This window comes from Pseudochaenichthys georgianus, chromosome 1, assembly GCF_902827115.2.
Source record: "Pseudochaenichthys georgianus chromosome 1, fPseGeo1.2, whole genome shotgun sequence".
In the NCBI taxonomy this organism is placed as follows: domain Eukaryota; kingdom Metazoa; phylum Chordata; class Actinopteri; order Perciformes; family Channichthyidae; genus Pseudochaenichthys; species Pseudochaenichthys georgianus.
Genome location: NC_047503.1, coordinates 45,089,737 through 45,113,661, shown reverse-complemented (window position 1 = coordinate 45,113,661; position 23,925 = coordinate 45,089,737). Strand labels below are relative to the sequence as shown.

At 42.7% G+C, this 23,925-nt stretch overlaps 1 protein-coding gene across 1 annotated transcript in view; it reads left to right on the top strand.

Annotated features, from left to right (window-relative positions):
• npepps (aminopeptidase puromycin sensitive) overlaps window positions 1-23,925 on the top strand; it is a 50,207-nt gene that overhangs the window by 1,068 nt on the left and 25,214 nt on the right. The window contains exons 2-14 of the mRNA XM_034088970.2: window positions 2,523-2,607; window positions 2,721-2,798; window positions 2,886-3,007; window positions 7,967-8,074; window positions 13,404-13,604; window positions 13,830-13,926; window positions 14,016-14,049; window positions 15,384-15,498; window positions 16,715-16,879; window positions 17,752-17,856; window positions 17,933-17,993; window positions 18,080-18,189; window positions 20,562-20,625. Of these exons, the coding sequence (XP_033944861.1) occupies window positions 2,523-2,607; window positions 2,721-2,798; window positions 2,886-3,007; window positions 7,967-8,074; window positions 13,404-13,604; window positions 13,830-13,926; window positions 14,016-14,049; window positions 15,384-15,498; window positions 16,715-16,879; window positions 17,752-17,856; window positions 17,933-17,993; window positions 18,080-18,189; window positions 20,562-20,625 (1,345 nt within the window). The remainder of the gene's footprint in view (window positions 1-2,522; window positions 2,608-2,720; window positions 2,799-2,885; window positions 3,008-7,966; window positions 8,075-13,403; window positions 13,605-13,829; window positions 13,927-14,015; window positions 14,050-15,383; window positions 15,499-16,714; window positions 16,880-17,751; window positions 17,857-17,932; window positions 17,994-18,079; window positions 18,190-20,561; window positions 20,626-23,925) is intronic.

Genomic DNA, 23,925 nt, shown 5'->3' with positions numbered 1-23,925 from the left:
AAAGTGCCAGAGGGTAGGAATACTTTTTTCAAATTACTGCATTCAAAATGTTACTAAAGTACAAAAGTATTGGCATCAAAATATACTTAAAGTACCAAAAGTAAAAGTAGTCATTCTGCAGATTGGCAGAATAATATATGATACGAATTGATTATAATTATTGATGCATTATAGCTGGTAAAGGTGCAGCTAGTTTGACTGACTTTGGATACTGCAGGGTAGCATGTGAATTTTAATTCAGATATAACTGAAGTATTATGCAAGTGTTGAATATAATTAAAATGTATATGATACCACAATGTTTGTAGTGTCCGAAATCGCAAAAAAAAAGGCAACTTCTTATGAGCGCAGACAAACATCCCTGTTTTTGGCTTTGTTTTAATGCGTTTTTTAAATCAGCCAACAGTTAATGGTGAAGTAGTTTTTCACAGGAACACTTTATCCTTCAAGTTATCACAACCATTCAAATTCAACACATCTGGAGACACATCGCCACACAAATAATTTGAAAAGTGAATAAAGCTGTCAAGTAAAAGTGGTGAAGATAATGGTACAACACTTGCCTTTGAAATGTATAAACTTGCATGTAGTACTTAAAATGTATATTTAAGTACAGCACATGAGTACGTAACTATCTGCAATTAGTGAGTTTGCCTGATTAGCTATTTTAAAGCAGCACAATCAGTCTTGACAGTAAATGTAAGGAATGCACACTGTTCGTTTGCTTTCCGTTGACTCAAGGTAATAGGTTAGTGAGTCCCTTGGGTTCCCATTGGATTGTTGCAAAAGTGCATGTAGATGGTAGCTACTGTGTAACTAACAGATAAAACAAACATGGCTCACTTACTTTGCATTTATTTCAGCAATAGAGTTTGTGCATAAAGTCTACTGGCACCTGTCCGCAGGGCGTCGTAACACCTGCCTTTAACACGCCTGGCTGTAGTCACTCACTGCACACATTATCAGAGCAGTCGACGCCAGCACTGCATTTGATATGGTCGACATGTGCTTGCTCAAATAAGTATTTCTTTGTGTATGTGACACCAAATGATAAACAACTCAACGTTAGAAAATGGAATATCATTGAATAGCTACCACTGATCCCAAGAAACATGAGCCACGTTTGAAATGCCAAGCAGAAAAACAAATGCAAGACTGTTTTGCCTGACGAACAGTCAATAACCTACAGATAAACCGTTCCAGATGATATCAAATAAATCGGCAGTAAATCCTCAAACGTGAAAAGCTTACTTTATTAAAAAAGTAAATTTGTATTTATCACAACGGTTAATGATTAGTTTTCTGTTGACTGAGCTATTGTTTTAGCCATAAACTAATAAAGGGTTGGCACTGGATGTTTTTGAGAAGTGTGGCTTTTTTTGTTAAATGACGAAGCAAACAAAGGGATGGGGAAGTTTTTATTTAAATAGTTTTATCAGTAGCAAGAATCTTATCTCCACCAGTATATGTATACGAGTGATCATATGCTAAATAAAAAACCTTAGGGTAGGACATATTCAAACATATATTAGACGAACCGTAATAATTAAAACATCAACGTTTCACAAAAACATCCCATCTTGAATCAATGCAAACACGATGTCCTTGTGTTGATCACTAACATGCATGCTCTCCAGTCTTATCGAGTCATCCTGAAGGTTTCTTAATCCTTGTGATTGCTAATAGTTAAAAACTGTCCCCACAGTTTGGTTTAGTAACACCCTGATTACCTGCTGTTGCACAAAGTCTGTGTAAAATACAATGGAGCGGAAGAATCTCTAAAACGTGGCACTTAGCCATTTGCCCGGCGTGTTTTATAATTACTGCCCCGCTGTGTGGGCCTCAAGTGTCTCAAGCAGCAGCAGCAGTGCCACAAACTGTGAATGTCACTCTGATAAACTCCTAAACGGCATCGCTCCCGCTCGATAATGTGTGCAGTCACATCCACTGTTTTCACATCACAGGGTAGACGCCCCGTAGTCTGCCTTCCTCTCTGTTTTCATCACGTTCTCCTTTTCAAACCCCGACTGGGTCGTCTTTGGGACCCGGGCCCTTTGGCCTCGGTAGGTCGATGTGTTCCTTTCTCTGCTTACTAGTCTTTCATGTCGAAAAACCAAATACATTTTAATCTAGTCAAACAAAACCATGCTCCTTTACATACTTAGGTGACGCTGCTACATTGGACCTTAGCCCTTACTTTCCTTAAGTGTGTTTGCACAGGGGCTGGCAATCCTCACAAACACCTTTTTATTTAACTGTGGAGTTTTAAAAAGTGTGTTTTTTTAATTCACGAAACAGCTTTCAAGTTGTTTCTGCACTGCTTTTATGATAAATAGATGTGTCTTTCCAATGTGGCTTCAAAGTGCTGAATTAGCTATTCAAGCACATTTTTTTTTTTATCGTGTGAATTTGACTTTGGAAAAGGTGTAAAAAGGAATCTCCCCGAGCAGAAAGGGATTTGAAATAACGCCACAGCAGAGATTTTCAAAGTATACATTATGCTGTTCTGTCAATATTTACAGGTCACACAAGCCACAAATCAGATAGTGATGAACTGCGCTGACATCGACATCATTACGGCTTCCTTTGCACCGCAGGGAGGAGAAGGTGAGGCTCAGACTTTCTCCCGCTTATGTTCTTAATCGACACCATTGTCATACATAAAAACGTCAATCGAAAAAGGAATATTCCATGGTCTTTTTCTTCTTCTTCTCTTTCAGAAATTAATGCAACCGGATTCAACTATCAAAATGAGGATGAGAAAGTCACCCTGTCCTTCCCTAGCGCTTTACAGAAAGGTAAGACGTGACTCCACTCGTCGCCTGCTTGTGAATCATCATCCTGTCACTAATGCAATGTTCCCCCCTCTGGTCCCCCCCCCCCAGGCGCCGGCACCTTGAAGGTAGACTTTGTCGGGGAGCTGAACGACAAAATGAAGGGATTCTATAGAAGTAAATATTCAAACCCTGCTGGAGAGAGCCGCTACGCTGCCGTCACACAGTTTGAGGTAAGCTGGAAACCAAAAGGTGCTTAACCCACTACTCGCCTGTGATGCAACATAGGAGCCTGTGGTGGTCAAATGACTAATGTTCCAGAACTTTCCTAGAGATCAGGGGATGTCTCAAATGATATTCTATTTATACTAGGGCTGCGCCATCTGGTAAAAGAACTTATTGCTTTGAGATATGGTTTTGTTATGGAGGGGAATGTATCGTGTCATGGCGATAACACGCGATATGCGCACGCGCGATATTCACACCGAAGGGACGTGCGGTTTTATTCTTCTTCTTTTTTTTTAAATGCCAACGCGCTTTAGCACAGAATTCAAAATAAAGATACCCTTATTACTTATCGAAACTGCACAGAAGATATATCCGATTAAAGCTGAGACTCCACAGATTATTTAAGTATAGTATCTAAGCGATCCGATCTCGCGACAGGGGAAGCAAACGCAGACATCACAACACGTACCTTTTACGGAGCTTTTACGGGTGCACCAAAGTTAGCTGCTAATGGTAGCCGCCAGAGTGTATGCAGCGTCCGGTTTTGGCTACGCGTCACTCTCACTCCTTATTTGTTCATGTGTTGGTGTGTGTAGAGCTTCCCCTCGATTCCATTGGCTCTAGCGGTTATAAAGAGATTCCATTGGCTCTAGCGGTTATAAAGAGATTCCATTGGCTCTAGCGGTTATAAAGAGATTTCATTCGTCAAAATCGACCAATGGGGGCCAGAGATATGGAAAATCCACCCAAATGACCCCAGAAGAGGTTTTTTGTGCTAAATCTCTCTAAAAAGGTCAAATCTCACTTGTTTTGCATCAATCTTGATACAGGGTACTTATTATGTTAGTTTGGATTCCTAAAGCTTTTAGTCTACTAACCCATCATCCAAGGGTAGTTTTCACTATAAGTACAAAAGAATTTTTGGGCGGACACTATAATTTACAGTTTTTTACCATGTTCAATCTGAATTTTATTTAAAATAAAAAACATCTATATTGATTCTGACTTTTCAACATCTAACTCACAGGTTTATCATTACTTTGAGAACAAAGATTATTAATTTAACCCTTTTAGAAGATCTGGTCCTTTGTTCTGGGAATGTCATTTTCGAGCCTGAGACCTGGAAAACAGGCTCAGAGTTTAAGTCGGGGAATTAACTCAAACACGTCATGTTACAATTATTTTGCTGCTTGCTACAAAAGGAAAACTCTCATGTCAGGGGTACTTGAGTGAGTGACATGCAGGCTCTGCATGCACAGCAAACCACCAATCAATCATTCTTGATCAGATCACAGCAGGCCCCGCCCGCTAGTTTGCAGACCATCAAAACACCGGTAAACAATGAGCGAGGCACAGGAGGACAATGCCTTCATCCGGTTAAATATAGTTTAAAAAACGCAATATATATCCCGGGGGGGGGGGGGGAGAATCGCAATGTCAGTTTTTTTCAATATCGTGCAGCCCTAATTCAAATGACACGGAAGGCGTGTGGGTTAGTGCGATGGTGTTGGGCTCAGGGTGGCACAGGTTCAAACCCCGCTGCAGTCAGCATGTCGTTGTGTCCCTGAGACACTTCCCCCCCAAATGGCTCCTGTGGGGATCGCCCACAGCGTTGAGTATGGAAGTCGCTTTGGATAAAAGCGTCTAACAAGTATCATGTAGTGTAATTCAAATGATCTGGATCTGTACCAAAACAATATGCAACGAGTCGATAGTTGACTCTTTGTAGGATGTAACATCTCTGCAGTTAATTAAACCGTTAACACATATTGTGCTTTCTCCAATTTGAGTATTGCTCTAGTCAGTGTGTAAATGTTGATTGATGGGGCAGCCCTAATTTGTGCATATGGTTTAAAGATGCAACTGTGTGTTGACATGCATTTCTGTCAACGGGACTGATTGCTGGGCTTTTTTGGACCCTGCAGAATATCCACTCTGAGCATCACAGGTTGTTTACCGAGTCAGGGCACACTGAGGGAAAGCTATGACGGAGGGTCTCCCGTTAGTCATATCCATGTTTATAAAGTTGTGTCCAGAGGTTTTGGTTTCCATTTATCCTCCCGCCACGGACTTGACTTGGTCTGAGAAGAAAGTGAAGCTAAACGCAAAAAGGGCTGCCAGTTTTTTCTTGTAGTGGCCGGTTATTACCGTAACACATGTGGTGTGGTTCCACTGACGGGGCCTAAAGACGGAAGAATGCCTGAAATGTAGTGGTAGGAAGTGTTGCCTGACTTTTATTGTGTTGCACACGAGTGAAAAAAAGGAAGTCATGTGAAGAATAAAAGCAGACAGAGAAACTACTTTAAGCCTTACTTAATAAAGACACTCCTGGCCAGTTGCTGCTTGGAGTGGGCGTGCTTGTTGGTTTGGATAAGAACAATTATTAGAGGGAGCCTCCACCCCGATTCAACTTGTATAAGGGGCCATTTTAAGAGTGTTCAGGCGGTATTTGACAATGACTGAGGCTTCAGCTAAACAGCGAGATAAATCATTCAGAGTAACTTCTCACCGCAATTGTTGTGTCGTTGTTCACATGTTGTTATTAAATACACGCTGATATTGCAGCATACACACAGGAAGAAGCTTTAGTGACTTGCAGTGACCGCTCACCAGCAGGTTGAAACTGAAATCCCCCTTGTGGGATTAATAAAGTATTATATATTATTCTTCTTCTTGACACTTGTGTTGAGGGAGATTATAATGGAAGCTGTTTCAGGCTGCCACATGGAAGAATAAAGGAGTCTTTTATTGATGTACCACAATCTACTAAACAACCTACTCCGACTGGTTAGTAGATGAAATCGTTGGCTTCATGCGTTACATTTGAACAATGGCTCCAAAAGCCGCCTTCAGTAAATCAGCTTTGAAAACAGCTGACGGGGTTTAACCTGCTACAGATAAAAAAGCTCCTATAGTGCTGCGACAAAGGGAAAGAGAGCAGCTGCTCACACAGCAAAATGACTCCTGAAAGGACACATGTAAGTGAAATATCAGGTCTTTAGGTTGCATTCATCTCTCTTTCAAATCGCCTCCCAAATAGCCACAGTGTCCTGGTTAAAGCAACATGGTTATTTAGTGTTCAGGCAGGGAGGTCAGAAATATGTCTTTATAATCTGAATAAAACGGCCTATACATTTGGTGGTTACTTATGTCTACATCTATTTATTTCTATCGTTGAATTCTCATCTAGTTTAGAGTTTATTTATTCTTGTTGGCTTTCAGCTTCCCGCCAACAATGCTCATTAGAGGTCGAAAAATAAAAAGCATGCATGGTAAAAAAGATATAGAGAGGGACTGCATAATTACAAATATTGGGGTAAAATATACGATTAATAAAAAAAAAATATATATATATATATCTGTGCTAGAGAACATTCATAGCTTCTGTTGTCACTTTATCACCTTATATATACAGTCTATGGTTATCTCCCTAAAAGCTACAACATTGGCACAGGCTCAATATATCAAGTATCAGATCGGACTCTAGACCAGAGGTCGCGTTAACCAAATATTTTCCGTCTAAGACGGATTTTTTTTTAACAATGACGGACAAATCTGAAAGCAGTCCGTCATTTTGACAGATTAGAACAAACTCGGTAAACGGCGCCAAAGTGTCCCCGCAGCGAGGCTCCGGTGTTACGCCGTGTTACGCATGCCCTCCAAAAAGGAAATGATACCGTTTCCAAAGCTAACTGCGCCGTACAGATCATTGAGATGTCTGAGTTTTGGCTTTACGCTGTGCACGCTCCCGCGAGGTGCAGCAGCCATGCATAACATGGCAGTTCACGAGCATGCTGGCAGACGGGTAATTCTGGATTTTGACGGAAGTTTTACGATCCTGTCGGGCAGCAAAAAAGTCTGGCGCAACCACTGCTCTAGACACGTGTCGGGTTCTAAAGAGGCGGAAAATATCCGGTAACTTTCCATGGGAAGTCAAGCTGGGGGATTTTGGAAATATGGAATATTGGGGATTTATGGGAATTGAGGGTAATGTAATCGAATTGTATCATTTTATTTTGAAATGAGCCGTTGCGACTTCCGACTGATTTGGATAGAGCGGGTCACAGGTGAGCAGAGCCCTCTGTGGATGTCAGCATGAGAAAGGTATCTGAGGGAAGTCCTGTTTTCTAAGACAAGTGGGAGAAGGAATATCTTTCCACTGAATTCAGGGTAAACCACAACGGTGAAATGTTTGCAGACCTTTGCTGTAATGAAAGTAAGGGGACTTGAGCCGCCACTACTACTACTTTGTGTGTTCCAAGTGAATCTGCGGCCCCCTGGTGGCCAGTGCATAAATGATGTGGCCCCCACCACCATCCAAGTTGCCCATCCCTGCTGTAGGGGGTGTGGTCTCCATAGCCATGCAGTGTGCTATGTGCATGTGAGTGAGGAATGGCATGGATATTCAAGTGTACTTTCATGGCATCGGTTTGTTTTAGTCGAGATTAAGCTAAAATATACTTTTCCCAACTATATTTAAGTTCCCTACGAAGAGCCAACCTTCAATTTAGAAAATTCCCAGTTTATTCCCGTTAATTCCCGTGGAAAGTTTCCATCTAGACACGTGTACAGTAATTGCAAATAAATGACCCGCACCTTAAACAGGAGTGTAGTAATGTATACTTTTATATGTTTTGGATATGCATGATGAATATACAAGGTCGTAACCTGGTAGTAGAACGTATAGAGGTGAGTTTTATCATTAATCAGAAACTGCTTTATTAGTGGTATAAGTAATATGAACACATTTGACTATCTTGAGTCTTACATTTGTATATATTTTTTCCTTTTGTTCAGGTGTGTTTTCTCGAGTAATCTCCACGATGCAAACATCCTCTGCACCTGCATGTCTAGGATGCATTTTGAAGCAGTTGGCTGGATCTGAAACGGGTCCTGACTCATCTAAACACCCAGTTTGTCTCTCTTTCTCCCCCCCCCCCTCCTCCTCCCCCCCCCCCCCCCAGGCCACTGACGCTCGCAGAGCTTTCCCCTGTTGGGATGAACCCGCCATCAAAGCCACCTTTGACATCACTCTGATCGTTCCCAAGGACCGAGTAGCCTTGTCAAATATGGTACGTTGTCATATGTTCCTCCCCCCTCTGAGAAAGTGTGTGTGTGTGTTTCCAGCTGGTTGTAGGGATGTCTGAATCTATTGCTTCTTTAGCCAGTAACAATTTCACACAACTCTTATTCTAATGTGTGTCCGTTCCCTCCTTTTCTCTTCATTGCTTACGTAGTAGAAAGCACACAGACGCTGCATATTTGACCCCTGGCTAATGTTATGTGTGACACACGGCTACTGTACATGTGCAATGAGTTTTTATTTTTGTCAATGTAAGACCAACTCTCCTCCCTAAGAAACGGGCCTCGTGTGATATTTAACTGAAAGTGTTTGCAGCCAAAAGAAAGACATCATCCAGTTTGTTTGTTTCTTCCATCACCCTCCAGGCTAATGCAGTTTATCTCCGTGGTGACGATGAAGCTAAATCTTCCTGATGCCTGAATATTAATGACATGCGTACTCTTAGTCTTTAAATAATGTGCATCTTGATGTGTCAACAAACAGACTTTTAAAGAATATTTAAGACAAATAACCCACATTTTGCAGACCACATGCCCAGGGCCTCTTAAGGAGATGTGATTATTCTGGCTAACCTGCTCAGATTGATGCCGGTCCAGCTCTCGACCTTTAGTGTCCACATCGCTGCTGAAATGTTTTCTCACCAAGTCAACGGTGACCTTTCTAAAGGTGTGTGTGTGTGTGTGTGTGTGTGTGTGTGTGTGTGTGTGTGTGTGTGTGTGTGTACACTAAGATAACTTGTGGATATAAACAGGGCTGCACATAACTGGTGTGGAGGCGCTGCGCTGACAGCTCTGGGAGGGATAACAAATGTTTTGACCGTTGGTGATCATCCTAATCTTCGGCCTTGATGTAACAATATTCATAATTAAGTAAATGTAACACCCTTTTCACCCCGGTTACACGTTTCATTCACCCTGTACGATGGGCGCTGTAAGTGATGAAAATGGGGGATGTTGGCTTATCTGGCAACCGCAGCTCACAGCCAAAGTGCGAGTGAGAAAGGGAGGGTGCACCGCCCGGTACCGGCGCTGTTGTTATTAGCATCTGGTGCTAGCTGCTCTAACGGAAGAAGAAGATGTTTCTACAATGATGTGGAGGGAGAGTCCTCTCCAGTCAGACTGAGGCTGATAACTTCAGCTCAGTGAGGTAAAGGACTCTCAGTGTTTAGATAGTTCACTTTAGTCTAAGTTATCTCAGTGGGTCTCAAACGTTTTGATCACAATTTACGTAAACACATATTTCCAAGGCACTCCTTTATAATTATTGGGATACACAGGTTTTAAATCATGCCAATGTAAACTATAGTAACCAAAAATATCCTTTAAAACTGGAGAGATTAAAAAAAAAAAAGTTAACTAGGTAAAATAAGATATGAATGAACACAAATAAAATAAGGTACATTAATTTGTTATTGGCTATGGTAGGTTATTGGTTATGTTCACATACTTATTTGATTACATCCACTTGTCTAAGATGACAACTGAGACTTTCGACCCAAACCCAGCTGTTGACTTGTGGATGCAAGCAGCTAATCGCTCACTCAACCAGAGAGGAAGAAGTAGGCCTTCATCATCAGCTACCATGTCTGACAGAGAGGAAGACAGTGAGGAGGGGAGTGATGACAGCTTGTAGGATTACTGGTCGTGCTAATGTTGTCTTGTGTTCACCTCTGCGTGTGTTCAGTGTTCACCTCTGTGTGTGTTCAGTGTTCACCTCTGTGTGTGTGTTCACCTCTGCGTGTGTGTCTTGTGTTCACCTCTGTGTGTGTTCAGTGTTCACCTCTGTGTGTGTGTTCTGTGTTCACCTCTGTGTGTGTGTTCAGTGTTCACCTCTGTGTGTGTGTGTTCTGTGTTCACCTCTGTGTGTGTGTTCTGTGTTCACCTCTGTGTGTGTGTTCAGTGTTCACCTCTGTGTGTGTGTGTGTTCTGTGTTCACCTCTGTGTGTGTGTTCTGTGTTCTGTGTTCACCTCTGCATGTGTGTTCTGTGTTCACCTCTGTGTGTGTGTTCAGTGTTCACCTCTGTGTGTGTGTTCAGTGTTCACCTCTGTGTGTGTGTGTTCTGTGTTCACCTCTGTGTGTGTGTTCTGTGTTCACCTCTGTGTGTGTGTTCAGTGTTCACCTCTGTGTGTGTGTGTGTTCTGTGTTCACCTCTGTGTGTGTGTTCTGTGTTCACCTCTGCATGTGTGTTCTGTGTTCACCTCTGTGTGTGTGTTCACCTCTGTGTGTGTGTTCAGTGTTCACCTCTGTGTGTGTTCTGTGTTCACCTCTGTGTTCTGTGTTCACCTCTGTATGTGTGTTCTGTGTTCACCTCTGTGTGTGTGTGTGTGTGTGTGTGTGTGTGTGTGTGTGTTCACCTCTGTGTGTGTGTGTGTGTTCACCTCTGTGTGTGTGTGTTCAGTGTTCACCTCTGTGTGTGTGTGTTCTGTGTTCACCTCTGTGTGTGTGTTCTGTGTTCACCTCTGTGTTCTGTGTTCACCTCTGTGTGTGTGTGTGTTCTGTGTTCACCTCTGTGTGTGTGTTCTGTGTTCACCTCTGCATGTGTGTTCTGTGTTCACCTCTGTGTGTGTGTGTGTGTGTGTGTGTGTGTTCACCTCTGTGTGTGTGTTCTGTGTTCACCTCTGCATGTGTGTTCTGTGTTCACCTCTGCGTGTGTGTTCTGTGTTCACCTCTGCGTGTGTGTTCTGTGTTCACCTCTGTGTGTGTGTGTGTTCACCTCTGTGTGTGTGTTCAGTGTTCACCTCTGTGTGTGTGTTCTGTGTTCACCTCTGTGTGTGTGTTCTGTGTTCACCTCTGTGTGTTCTGTGTTCACCTCTGTGTGTGTTGTGTGTTCACCTCTGTGTGTGTGTTCTGTGTTCACCTCTGTGTGTGTGTTCAGTGTTCACCTCTGTGTGTGTGTTCAGTGTTCACCTCTGTGTGTGCTGTGTTCACCTCTGTGTTCTGTGTTCACCTCTGCGTGTGTGTTCACCTCTGCGTGTGTGTGTTCTGTGTTCACCTGTGTGTGTTCCCCTGTGTGTGTTCACCTGTGTGTGTGTGTTCAGTGTTCACCTCTGTGTGTGTGTGTGTTCTGTGTTCACCTCTGTGTGTGTGTATTCTGTGCCGTGTGTCTGGCAAATAAAGTCAAGACCCCCTCAAAACTGTCTCTCACTCACTCTCTATCTCTCACTCTCTCTCACTCTATCTCTCTCTCACTCTCTCTCTCACTCTATCTCTCTCACTCTCTATCTCTCTCTCTCACTCTCTCACTCTCTCTCACTCACTCATTCTCTCTCACTCATTCTCTATCTCGCTATCTCTCACTCTCTCTCACTCTCTCTCTCACTCTATCTCACTCACACTTTATCTCTCACTCACTCTCTATCTTTCACTCACTCTCTATCTCACTCTCTATCTCACTCACTCTATCTCTCACTCTCTATCTCTCACTCACTCTCTATCTCTCACTCACTCTCTATCTCACTCTCTATCTCACTCACTCTATCTCTCACTCTCTATCTCTCACTCTCTATCTCTCACTCACTCTCTATCTCACTCTCTATCTCACTCACTCTCTATCTCTCACTCACTCTCTATCTCACTCTCTATCTCACTCACTCTCTATCTCACTCACTCTCTATCTCACTCACTCTCTATCTCTCACTCTCTCTCTATCTCTCACTCTCTATCTCTCACTCACTATCTCTCACTCACTCTCTATCTCACTCACTCTCTATCTCTCACTCACTCTCTATCTCACTCTCTATCTCACTCACTCTCTATCTCACTCACTCTCTATCTCTCACTCTCTATCTCTCACTCACTCTCTATCTCTCACTCTCTATCTCTCACTCTCTATCTCTCACTCTCTCTCTATCTCACCCACTCTCTATCTCTCACTCACTCTCTATCTCACTCTCTATCTCACTCTCTATCTCACTCTCTATCTCACTCTCTATCTCACTCACTCTCTATCGCTCACTCACTATCTCTCACTCACTCTCACTCACTCTCTATCTCTCACTCTCTATCTCTCACTCTCTATCTCACTCACTCTCTATCTCTCACTCTCTATCTCACTCACTCTCTATCTCTCACTCTCTATCTCTCACTCTCTATCTCTCACTCACTCTCTATCTCTCACTCTCTATCTCACTCACTCTCTATCTCTCACTCTCTATCTCACTCACTCTCTATCTCTCACTCTATCTCACTCACTCTCTATCTCTCACTCTCTATCTCACTCACTCTCTATCTCTCACTCTCTATCTCTCACTCACTCTCTATCTCACTCTCTATCTCACTCACTCTCTATCGCTCACTCTCTATCTCTCTCACTCTCTATCTCTCACTCACTCTCTATCTCTCACTCTCTATCTCTCACTCACTATCTCTCACTCACTCACTCTCTATCTCACTCACTCTCTATCTCTCACTCTCTCTCTATCTCACCCACTCTCTATCTCACTCACTCTCTATCTCTCACTCTCTATCTCTCACTCACTCACTCTCTATCTCTCTCTCACTCACTCTCTATCTCACTCACTCTCTATCTCACTCACTCTCTATCTCACTCACTCTCTATCTCTCTCACTCTCTATCTCTCACTCACTCTCTATCTCACTCACTCTATATCTCACTCACTCTCTATCTCTCACTCTCTCTCTCACTCACTCACTCTCTCTCATTCACTTTATCTCACTCCCTCACTCTCCCTCTCTCACTCTCACTCTCATTCATTCTATCTCACTCACTCCTTCACACACACACACACACACACACACACACACACACACACACACACACACACACACACACACACACACACACTGTAAGTCCCACATAAACCTTCCTGCTGGCACACATACTCACTCAAGTGAATGCAGATTAATCCTCTGCTAAATGTAGTCCCATCGATGCACCACTTCCTCCTGTGTATTTGTTTTAAGATGAGAGCCACTGCGCTCGGAGACGCAGACGGAGGAGCTTACCGGCAGTCTTTGAAATAGAGGAACTCAAATATTTGTTTTTTTTTCATGGTATTTTTGCTCATGGGGCTTTAGAATTGTAATCCGTTTTGCATTATACAAGATCACTCTTTGCCAGAAAGAGGAAACATTCAGAAGCTTTTACTCATGATCTGCTACAAAAGCTCCTATTAAACACAAAGCCTCACTAATATATCTATTATAAATGTCTTTTTCCATGCCATTTCTTATTTGTATTTAGTTTTTTTATTATTTGTCGCATCGTTTGAGGAGATCGCGTCATAGGATTTTCATTGCCATTTCCACACGTTAGCTTGTGACATTAAGACCTTTGAATCTATTCTCTCCCTTTTGCAGAATGTCACTGAGCGAAATCCATATCCAGAGGACGAGAACCTGGTGGAGGTGAAGTTTGCCACCACGCCCATCATGTCCACGTACCTTGTAGCTTTTGTCATCGGTGAATATGATTTTGTGGAGGCCCAGTCATCGGACGGCATCACGGTACGCGTCTACACGCCTGTCGGGAAGTCAGAACAAGGGAAGTTTGCGCTGGAGGTGAGAACTTTGTCCATCCCTTTTTTAGAAAGACAGCGGAGCTTGCTGGTTTCACCTTTGCTCTAAGAATTATACAAATATGATTAGAGGTGTAGAGAAATAGACGGTTAACTGAAATGTATGCCAGCATTTGACGGTTAATTCTATGCTGATTGTTGAATCCGCCTATCCCTTTGTGTCCTTGTGACATCTTATTCTTAACATGGCTTTGTGTGTTTTTTGCAGGTTGCTACTAAGACCTTACCTTTCTACAATGAATACTTCAATGTTCCTTATCCACTGCCTAAAATCGATCTAATAGCTATTGCTGATTTTGCTGCTGGTGAGTGTCAATTGAATATTCAGTCATTTTTCATCATTTCCACACAAAAAAAGTTGAAACTAAAATGCGTACGTCTTCCTCCCTCTCAGGTGCCATGGAGAACTGGGGCCTTGTGACCTACAGGTACACTTTCATTCCTCTTCAAGACACGGCAACCAAAGCTTCCCTTGTAACGTGTTTCTATGGATTTATCAAACGGACTGCATGTGCCTAGCCCTAGCTTATTAAGCCATTGTCAAAAATGTTGTTGAATTGAAAAATAACTATCAAGTTGATTCTGTTTAACGTAATCTTGAGTAACAGTAATTCAAATATTAGTAATATTATGTAATACTAGCCTATGGCACTACAGTATGACAACACAAAGTCATGTTATCTGTAGATAAAGGGAGTCAATACAGTCTTTAATCTTTGCTCCAGTAGTCAGTCAAGATAAGGTTAGAATATCGCACGTAGCTATTTTAACTACCTCTCAAACCACCCAAACTAGTTATAGATGTGTTTAGTTTTACTCTCGGGTCACGCTGGATCCGCGAGCTGCATGGTACTGATGGGCTGTCAGGAGAGGGGGGGTGCTCCGTTTATTATTCCCGTGTTATTATAAGTTACTGTTCACTTTTGAATAATGTAGTTAATCTACTATAATTAGTTTGTTTAATATCCAATCATATCAATTGGTTTTAAAGCTCAATAAATAACAAAGAAGACCTTTGACCGGCACTTTTCTAATTCTGTCCGGGAGATTTAAACTTTAACGGACATGTTGACCGGGAACTCTGGCGCATGGGTTCCCTCCGGTTCCCTCGACGAAAAAGCAATGCAATTTCATAAATCTATCGATCGTAAATCTATCGATTTAGATTTACGATTCGAAAATTCTAAAAGTAGGGTAGACATGTGGAGATTATCCGACTGAACAAAACGTGATCCGTCTCTTAAATGTGTTTCAACCAAAGACCCTATTTCCAGCTATTTTCCAAAATCCTATGGAGAGATTGCTTTAGTTTTTGTGGAAGGAACCGGAAGGAACCATGCGCATCTTACTTCCGGGTTTTAGGACGCGTCACTGCACCACTCTATAGACCTACGTGATTATCATGAATCCTGGGGAAATGATCCAAATAAACAACAAGGAACTTTTGCTTTAATGCAACTCTAATCTGTAGTCGTGCAGCTCCGCGTCTCATTGAGAAAGCAGCCGTTTGTGTTCTGTCTTGCAGGGAAATAAGTTATTTGTGCACGTGTGTCTTATTGGGTGACAGCTCTGATGGGTTTTTAATTGCTTCCTGGTTAGCTGCACCACCTGTTAGGTGTTCAGATGGAAAGGGATTAGCATCTACTGCCTCCTGCCTCTCTTAATAACCATGGGAGCAGCTGAAGTGCACTCTGGGTGTTTGTCGACCTTCAGCCGGTCTCCACGTTAACCTCCACTCTCTCGTGTGTTTTATTTCTTCCAGGGAGACGGCTCTGCTGATCGACCCCAAGAACTCCTGCTCGTCCTCCAGGCAGTGGGTGGCGCTGGTGGTCGGACACGAGCTCGCTCACCAGTGGTTCGGAAACTTGGTCACCATGGTAAGACTCACTTACACATGTACATCTTTTTAGAGGCTTTGGACATAAAAGTATATTATTGAACTGGCATGAAAACAAAACGTATAATTAAATTAATGAAAAGCACTAGCTGAAAAATGTAAGATTATAATGTTCTTTTCAGTAGAGAAACCAGGGACATGCTACATTATGTCATAGTACAGTATTATATTTTTTAAATATAAAAACTGAAGACCTATTTTCAAAAGTCAATATATACTATTATAATTTGTGTTTGTAACTTTAACATGTTGTGTAAAGCTGTTCAAAAGGGTAGTTAGCTTCATTAAGCAGGCTCTTTCTGTCCCGTTAGTCTAATAAATAAACTCTCAAATGATCAGAAAGAGGAATATTCTTATAACTAGGGACGCTCCGATCGGCCGCCTCGTCATACTCACTCTCTGTAAAGGCTGCTCAGGAGAGCCGATCACATGACGTAAAATACATGACACTTTTCTCTGTGTGCGGCAAAACAAGCTCGCCTAGATGGCTTCACCGGTCTGGCAGATTTTGAAGGTGTCCGAAAAAGCCAGTAAAATAGCGGAATGCAACGCGTGTGAAGGATCCACACACAAGAGTTAGACCTAACACACTTAGCTATTTGATCTACCTCTAGAACTAAACTAGTTATAAATATATTTTATTCTTCACTGTCGGGTCACTCATTACTGGATCAGTGAGCTGCATGAGATACTGACTGGCTGTCAGGAGAGAGAGAGAGAGAGAGAGAAAAGAGAGCGCTTCCGTTCATCTCTCCCGTGTTATTCTCCAAAGTGAACGTAAACTTGAATAATGAACTTCATTTGAATGTAATAATTATGTTGGTTGTTGTTTGTGGAAGCTCCAGTGAATGAGCATTAACTGCGTTTTACACATCACTTTAAATGGAAGATCCCCATAGGCCCCGCCCACTCGATCGGAGCATCCCTAGTTATAACGGTTTACAGTAAAATGCAAACCAATAACTTGCCAAATAAAATGACAGAAACGCACAAAAACAACTGGTGTACTCAGCCAATCGGCGATGCCCGATATATTCAGTCAAATCCCCATGCCTAAACTGTGCCGTGTAATAGTTGTGAAATAGGGACAATGTAATTCACGTTAAAAACCTTGGTAATGTATGAGATCATGTTTTAGGAAGGGAACTATTGTGAAGGTCTTTGAAGACCCCCTGCCTTCTTCTGTGTTCCATCAGGAGTGGTGGACCCATCTGTGGCTCAACGAGGGCTTTGCGTCTTGGATCGAGTATCTGTGCGTGGACCACTGCTTCCCAGAGTACGACATCTGGACCCAGTTTGTCTCCGCAGACTACACCCGCGCCCTGGACCTGGACGCTCTGGACAGCAGCCACCCCATCGAGGTGACCTTCAGATTCACCTTATTAACAAAAGCTGCTGCTGTTTCAAAGTGCTCAGCGGCTAAGCCTGGGTCTGCCATTTTGTTTCTCATTATTTCAAGATTCAACGGTTTTATTATCGTAAGCTACAGTGTAGAGATGGCAATGAAATTCTTCTGACCTGAGCCCCTCCAACAATGCAACCTATAGAGTAGAATACAAATAAAAGAATAGTCCATTTATATTTGTTTTGTATCACTTCCGGCCAGCGCCACCTGGGTGCGTTAGCCTGTTCGGATATATGGCCTTTTTTATGACTTGGTTTGTGAGGATTGTCAGGTGCTGCTGTCGAGATTGCTTTTATTATTTTATTTATTGAACATCTTGAAACGACTTCAGCACGAGTGTGTCCTTCTGAGTGTGTCACAGTTAAAGACTAGTGTAGCCTTTGGTATTAGTCGCTTCATAGTCTGTCTCCTGCTCGTTGGAAATAGTGATAATGATTTATGATAACTTCATCACAATACATCTAATTTTAACTTTTTTTGTATGTTATATTGTTTGCAAAATAGAACACATGGATTATTTTGGAACTTGTATTATTTATTGAGGTTGTATAACAAAGTATATAATACGGTATACAACTGTAAAAAGGTTTGCAATCTCCTACTACACAAACTCGATCGGGTCCAGAGTGAACGCACTGAATGGTTTTTCATATTTAAGATGTTTTTTTATATGGCAAATAAAACCCGATGGCTCAGACCTACAATTGTAAAAGCAGAAAGAGACAAAGACTGTGATAGAGATATTATTACATTAACATATCAATATATCTTATAAATAGTTGTTGAACTAGCATCTGAGTTCTGTTTGTTTGATGTGTTGCGCTCCAGGTGAACGTGGGCCACCCGTCGGAGGTGGATGAAATCTTCGACGCCATCTCCTACAGCAAAGGAGCGTCTGTGATCCGCATGCTGCACGACTACACAGGAGACGAGGTTTGTTCTCCAGCACTTTGATATTCTCTCTGGTATTCTCTTCATCGAGGTTCACCTCTTACTCTCTCTTTTCCAGGACTTTAGGAAAGGAATGAACGCCTACCTGTTGAAGTTCCAACATAAAAATGCCTGCACAGGTAAGTAAGGAATTAACTCAAATTGAAACTGCCGCGTGAATCGATTTCCAAGTGTCCTCATCCCTTTGACTCGTGTTTGTCCACAGAGGACCTATGGGACTGTCTGGAACAGGCCAGTGGAAAACCCATCGCTGAAGTCATGAGCTCGTGGACCAAGCAGATGGGCTTCCCCATTATAGAAGTGGAAGAGGAGCAGGTGAGCGTCACTGCATCAGGGCAAACCATGGATGTATAATAAGAAGTGGATACAGCGTGGGAGGCGGGGCCGCGTTCATTCCTATGAGAGCTGCTCGTTGGCGCATGAAGACAAAATGGCCCAACTTTTGAGAGCGAAACGTCACGAAAGTAATCATATAGTCGTGTAATCCGTTCTTATTGTGCATCCATGGGTAAAGATGGGCGCTTGGGGCAAACGCTCTCAATATTCATCACTTTGTTCTCTGGCTGAACTGCTGGTTTGAGGCAATAAGTCAAAGTCAACTTTATTCTCAATCTAAAATATATGTTTGTACACACAGAAAGATCGAAATGTGAAATGTTTCCCTCAGTCCCGAGGTATAAAAACACTCACATTTAAAATGCAAGAACACTCAATAATTTACAAAATAACTATTTACTTCAAGTAAGCGGGATCTATATAAAAAAGATGATGTGCATCAGGGCAATTCAATTGGCGGCCAAATCCGGCCCCGGGTGATATTTACTGGCCCGTTGAGTATAATGTTAAAAAGTAATCTACTTTTTGTGGGCCGGCGTGCCTTTATTCCAGAGAGGGTGTTACATTGAGAGATAGAGGCGACATTGCCTGAAAACTTCGACGGGCTCGGGTTTCGAACCCACCTACTAGCTGCTGTCGTGAATGATTAGATCGCTTCACCCAAATGAAATGATGTTGATGGTTAAATCAGCTTCACATGTTGGCCGACTGAGTTCTGAACTTGCCATTTATGCAGCTTTCACACCAGAGCTTTTCTGGTTCAGCTCCGGTTTCCCTTTTCTGCTCCCGCTCTGTTCACACCGCACAGAGCCGGGGTGGTGCTGCGTCATTGCCTCATCGTTTGCGTGCCAGCTTCATAAAAGCCAAACCGCACGGAAATCCCTCACATCGACAACAATGGCCGATTGTATTGAAGCGCTGTTCGCTTTGGTTATCCTCTTACGGAACGAAATGGAAGGCATGGGACGACTTTACAAGGGACGACTTTACTTGGAACTTTACAAACATCACATGCGAAATTCAAGACTTCTTTGCGGTCTTCAGGCGGTTGATCCCGCCCATGTAAGAGAGACGTAAGCGGCGCCGCCTCTTAGCGCCTGAATCTTGCTTGCTAGACCGAAAAAATGTTGAAGCTGGAAACGAACCAGATTCCGGCGCTAAGAGGCGGCGCGCTGTGAAGAGGAAAAAACGGTACTTTTCAGGCTCTAGCTCCGAGCCGGCCCTGAGAACGCGTTGGTGTGAAAGGGGCGTTAGATCTAGAAAGGCCTTGGGGCCATGTTGTTTAATTAAACACAATATAAGCACTCCACTATGCTGTTGGAGTATTTACTGTATCCGAAGCTCTTAATATGATTGCTCATATTTCAAGCCATCTTTTTCCCGGCCGCTTGCTTTGGATCATTTTCATCAACCGGCCCCATTCCAAACTAATAGAATAGCCCTGTAGTACAGAGTGCAAATGGGAGTGCTAAATTGTCCATAGCAGCGTAAAAGTGACTGGTGCTGGATTGTTTTGTGCCTGTGTGTAATCTGTCTACAAGGCCTCTTTCCTAGTCACCAAACAGGCCTTATAATATGCACCTTGTTTTTATTTATATATAGCACATCTTGCATTTCTGGTTGGATACTAACTGCATTTCATGGGCTTGTACCTGTACTTTGCTCAATGACAAAGTTGAATCTAAATCTAATCTAAACCAAAAGAATGTTCTAGCAATCAACCAATACCATTGTATTTATACAGCCCTGTTGAAGTAATCAATCCCCCAACCTGCCTTGAGACTCCAGGTATGAGGCATGGAGTGAGACGAGCCTTTGACTGCAGTCCAAACAAAGGGCTGTCGACCCTATCGGCCTCTTGTAAACAAATATAATGATAAATCCATTATGTTAACCTGGAGCACAATAAAGGGAATCAACTGGATATATAAATGGGCAAAAGAGAAACAATTCACCATATTTGATATAAGAAATGTTGGTAAGCCAGATATCACACATGCTGTATGTCTCAGGGGCTTTACAGTGTGTAGCCATCTGCCCTTTGACCCCTGCAGTAAGAAGGAAAAACTCTCAAAGAAACCCAACAATTGGTGTGGGGGAAATGCCTTAAATCCTCAAGGAGAGGAACATAGGAAGCATCCTTCTCACGTGACGGGACGGACGGATGCTTAATAGATGGCATGTGTAAATCAAAAAGTGAATATAAAGGTGTGCATGGGGCAGGAGGGGCAGCACATGGCATGCTGATCGGAGAGGGGCGGTTAAGTATTTGTCTGGTGGCTTGTTCTAATTTATTTTTGCATTTCTTGATTATTCTTTTTACTCAAACTAACCGAGACGTTTCTTTGCAGCAAGGAGACGACCGCATTGTGAAGTTATCTCAGAAGAAGTTCTGTGCCAGTGGACCACACAGCGGTGAGTACGCAGACGCCACACAGTGTTTCTTAGACTCGAATGATTTGCCTAAAACACCGGACACGGGGTTGAACTCTGTTTCAATTACATATAGAACTATCATTATTTATTTGATACGGTGTTACATTTGAAATTCTTTGGCTACTAGGGGTGTAACGGTATCCGTATTCGTCCCGTATTGTCGCGGTTCGGACGTCGCGGTTCGGACGTCACGGTTCGGACGTCACGGTTCGGACGTCACGGTTCGGCACATGCAGTCACACGGCGAATGCGCCTTTTTTTACGAGTGGGAAAAAAGTCTGTCACTCAGGGCAGCATTACACTATTTATAATCCAGGGGGCGGTGTTGCGCCCAAAAGCCAGCCGCCCGTACATAACAAATGAAGAACAAGAACAAAACGCAACGAAACGAACACAATACATGAAGAAGAAAAGTTAGCTACGGCGAGTTCACACAACACACAGGAGCTAGAACCCACCTGCTTCTTTTAAATCAGTGTGTGGGAACATGTCGGGTTCCCTGTGGGGCTGCAACAAACGACTAATTTGAGTCGATTAATGAAACGATTAATCGACTATTACGCCTTGCACAATTTCTCAAACGCTCTTATTTAGCCATCAACTTTTAGATTTAGCTTGAGGTTGTTTTAGGCATGTGGAAACTAACAATGAAGACAATAAAGATGAATACTTGATTAAAAAATACATATTATTAAATTAACTAAACAAATTGTTTGCTTTTCATTTAAATTAAATAAATAATATTTCACATCAAAAGAAACAGTGTTTTCGCAAATAATAAATAATGTGATGACAGAACTGTAAACAGAATAGCTGAAACTTTAACAAAATAACTAACTCAGTTTCCTCTAATCATTACCCCATGTTTGTATAACTGAGTTAGCTCCGTGTGTTGCTGCTAGCATGCAGAACAGGTGGAAACGTTCCTCGTGGACGGGGCTACAGAGCTGCTAGAAAGACAGTGGAACCCGGTGCATTCCTCCGTCTGGATGTGGAGCACTTTGGATACATGTTTAGATAAATTGATCGTGTTACCGCCCTTACATGCTAAACTCTTATTGCACTATTGGCAACGAGCATCGAGACGGGTAAAGTTTAAACGCACCTCGGAGCGGCGTTCTCTCCGCAGTGCTCCGCTGCATGCAGCAGCCGTGTGTGTGTTGCTGCATGGAGCAGCCGCGTGTGTGTGTAAACGGCCCCGCCCCCTCCCACACAGACCAGGGAGAGAGATCTCGTCTGATCGAAAATACATCATAGACGCATTTGTTTGTCTTTTTGCATATTAGAAACGAGCTGGCCACACTAAGACTGCGATATAATGTTTTTGTATCAATAATACATGACATATATTTTTTAAATGTCTCCAGTACCGATAACGTTGTAGCTTAACGGCGCGTAAACGCACCTGATGACGTCACCAACGAATCGACGACTGAATTAGTTGGCAACTAATTTGGTAATCGATTTTAATCGATTAAGTCGATTAGTTGTTGCACCCCTAGTTCCCTGTGGACTACAACAATGATGGGGTGCGAGTTGTGGATCGGACGAGGACGGTGTGTCGGCGTTTTCGACAGCGGTGCGTTATGCTGGTGGTAACACGTCAAACATGCTCAGTCACATCCGAGTCAGTCTCAGTCCTCAGCGAGAGGGTTTCCTCGACGGCAGGTAACCATAGTTACCGCCAACAGATCTGCCCTCACTACTGACAACATAGACTAACTCATCTTTCTGAAGAACAACTTGAAAATAGAGTAAAGCTTGAGCACCTTTATTTAGGCATAATGGCCTCACACACTCACAAGTTAAGTACACATGTTAGACATTGCTCCTAAAGGGACAGATTTTATTTTGTTTTATATTTATCATTGTATTTATTTTATATTTTGACATCAGGAGATGTTATACAGTTCTGTATTGCCTTTTATTGATTGTGATTGAAACACTTTCTTATTATTTATTTTAATATTTTCAAGACATTCTTTTTAGTTGTTCAGCTTATTTAACCTTTTAGTTTGACATCAGCCATTATAAATTGTGTGTGTGTGTGTGTGTGTGTTTTTAACTGTGTAATACAGTTAATGATTCCAAATGTTAGAGTTCCTTATTTTCATACCAAAACTTGCACTACTGTTACAAATAAATAACAGCAACAAAAAAAAAATGCATTTGGGACTTTTTTTTTGCTTTTCCTTGTTGTACCGAACCCGTACCGAACCGTGACTTCTGTGAACCGTGACTTCTGTGAACCGTGACACCCCTATCGGCTCCGGTACTAAACATGTTTAGACGACACTTCACCCTCTCCTCTTTATGACTGGTGCTGTTATGTCAGGGTGTTACGTGAGGGATGCTGTGCAGCGAGGCGGGCGCTAAGGGGCAAAGAGCACCCGACAGGCAGACCAGGAGCCAAGCGGAGCGATCTTGATGAGCCTGAAGGGTGTTCTTTCCCCATAGTGACCAAGTCGCTGCGCACGACCCCGCTCATCACACGGCCAGATACTAAACTAACGACTCGACTCCCAATATTAATTGAAATGATTTTATTGACTTAAAATGATCGCATTTCTTCCGCTAAGAGAAAAGAACTCCACCGACGGCTGGAACTGCGACAACAACAACTTGACGGCAACGCTGGCCAACTCTGTTCCGTTTCTGATCCACGAACAAGTCCCTAAACTCTGCAGAGTAACCGTGTCCCCGTTAGTGTTCACGTCCTCGCTGCCTTCGTCTGGGGATTTATCTAACGTCCAGCGCTGCGTCTTTTACCCTCTTTTACTTTCTCTTTCTTGATCCTCCTAGCAACGGCAGGAACCGCTTCCATAGCGTTTTTGCGGACCTTTTTGATTTCAGATTTGAAAACATCGCTCCTTGCTTTAAAAGTAGCACAATTCATGAAGTCAAACCTTGGGAAGTATCTAGCTATCCCTGCCCTGATGCCAAAGGAACTGAATACGTGTCGCCGTCTGATGTCTGTCTGGACCGCTGCGTAACAAGGAGGGTTTCTGCCCGTTACTTCTCCGCTGCTCTCTTGTCCCAGTTTGAAAATCAAACTGTATACAGTTAAATCGACCGGACTTCTTTGTGCAGATGTGAGCGTCCTTAACGACGGTCAATAAGTGCTTGACAGCGGTCTGTCTGTTCTGGATTAACAACGTGTCACGTGTTCTGAATTGACCAATCAGAATCGAGTATTCAACTAAGCCATGTAATAATCTTGTATTAAATGACACAATAAACAGATCCATTTCTTCTACTTCACTATCTCTCTCTGCAACT